The sequence below is a fragment of the Psammomys obesus genome, unplaced genomic scaffold (assembly GCF_907164565.1).
Source record: "Psammomys obesus unplaced genomic scaffold, mPsaObe1.curated_primary_1811, whole genome shotgun sequence".
Lineage (NCBI taxonomy): Eukaryota > Metazoa > Chordata > Mammalia > Rodentia > Muridae > Psammomys > Psammomys obesus.
In genome coordinates this window covers 23,772,879-23,774,458 of record NW_026590062.1, presented here as the reverse complement: position 1 = coordinate 23,774,458, position 1,580 = coordinate 23,772,879, and the positions used below count along the sequence as shown (strand labels likewise).

Sequence of the window (1,580 nt, the reverse complement as noted above, 5' to 3'; positions counted from 1 at the left end):
ATTTCATAACTACATTTACAAGAAAAACAATCTTTTATTTTTAAACCACCTTAATTTTTAAAACATGAAGAAAAGAAACAATACAGAACAAAATAATCAATAGAATATGAAATTCTATGAAATGTGTTCTTTTTAAAATTGTAGTAAGCCTTTAAATAGTTCCACATGTTAAATGACTACCTTCAGAAATAAAAGCAATTCTAGACAATTATAAATGTCTAGAGGGAAGATAAAATGCTGACAATGTTGTCATTTTACTTTGTTTCCAGAAAAAGAACATTCCTAATCAGTTCAGAAACCTGTCCAGGTTTCAGATAGCGATTCCTCAGCTTTGACATAGCTGCTTTTACTTCATTATTTCTCAAAGTATAGATTGCTGGGTTTAAAATGGGTGTAATGATGGTGTAGAACACAGCAAGGACTTTGTCAACTGAATAGCCACTAAAGGGCCACACATAGATGAAGATGCATGGTCCAAAAAATAGTGTGACCACAGTGATATGGGCAGTTAGAGTGGAACGGGCCTTGGCCATGCTAGCAGAGGAGCGATTCCTAACTGTAATGAGAATCACAGTGTAGGAGACAACCAAGAGGAGAAATGAACTCATGGTGAGAAAGCCACTATCTGCAACTATTAGTAAGCTGACAACATAAGTATCTATGCAAGCTAGCTTGGTCACCAGTGGGAGATCACAGAAAAAACTGTCCACCTGGTTAGGACCACAAAATGGCAAGTTAATAGTGAATGCTAACTGGCTCATTGTATGGACGAAACCCACAAACCACGGGATGATGACCAAAATGATACAGACACGGCGACTCATGATTGTCATGTAGTGGAGGGGCTTACATATTGCTACATAGCGATCATAGGCCATGGACACTAGAAGTACCATCTCACCACCAGCAAAGAGATGAACAAAGAAAATCTGAGCCATGCAGGCTTCAAAAGATATTGTTTTTCGTTCAACCAGAAAGTCAGCAAGCATTTTTGGGGTAGCAAAAGAGGCCACACATATATCTATAAAAGACAGGTTTGCAAGCAGAAAGTACATGGGGGTATGAAGTCGAGAGTCTGAAGTCACTGTGAGAATGATGAGGAAGTTTCCCAGCAGTATGGCGAGGTACAACAGTGAAAATACGAGAAACAGGAAAGGCTGGAGCTCCTGTGAACTGGACAGACTGAGCAGCACAAACTCTGTCACGCGAGAGTAGTTTGTCTCCTTCATTGAGTTTGGAAGAGATTTTTCTTCAGTTATCTGAATAGAAACAGAGTAGAAATCAGTTAAATGAGTTTGACTTGCTTTCCCATTTACAGTTCAAATTTTGAAGATTATCCTTTTTATGTTTCTAACATGGAGTTTCTTGGGTTATTAAAAATTGCATAACTAATGCAACAAAATATTCTATAAATCTAGATATATAAAGTGAAATAATACACAGCTAATGCATGTTTTTAGAAATCAGCAGGCCAGTCATTCTTGAACAGGAGAGAAGGACAGAAAGGGTTCTGAGTCCTGCTAGCTGTGTTGCCTGGTGATTAGTTTTCAGTTTGTGAAAATTTATTGAAGTATACATTT

At 37.7% G+C, this 1,580-nt stretch overlaps 1 protein-coding gene across 1 annotated transcript; it reads right to left on the bottom strand.

Moving 5' to 3' along the window:
- Positions 1-254: 254 nt before the first annotated feature.
- Positions 255-1,229, bottom strand: LOC129676026 (olfactory receptor 4K15-like). Its single transcript, XM_055606273.1, has one exon. The coding sequence runs from the start codon at positions 1,227-1,229 to the stop codon at positions 255-257; it is 975 nt and encodes a 324-aa protein (XP_055462248.1).
- Positions 1,230-1,580: the final 351 nt, after the last annotated feature.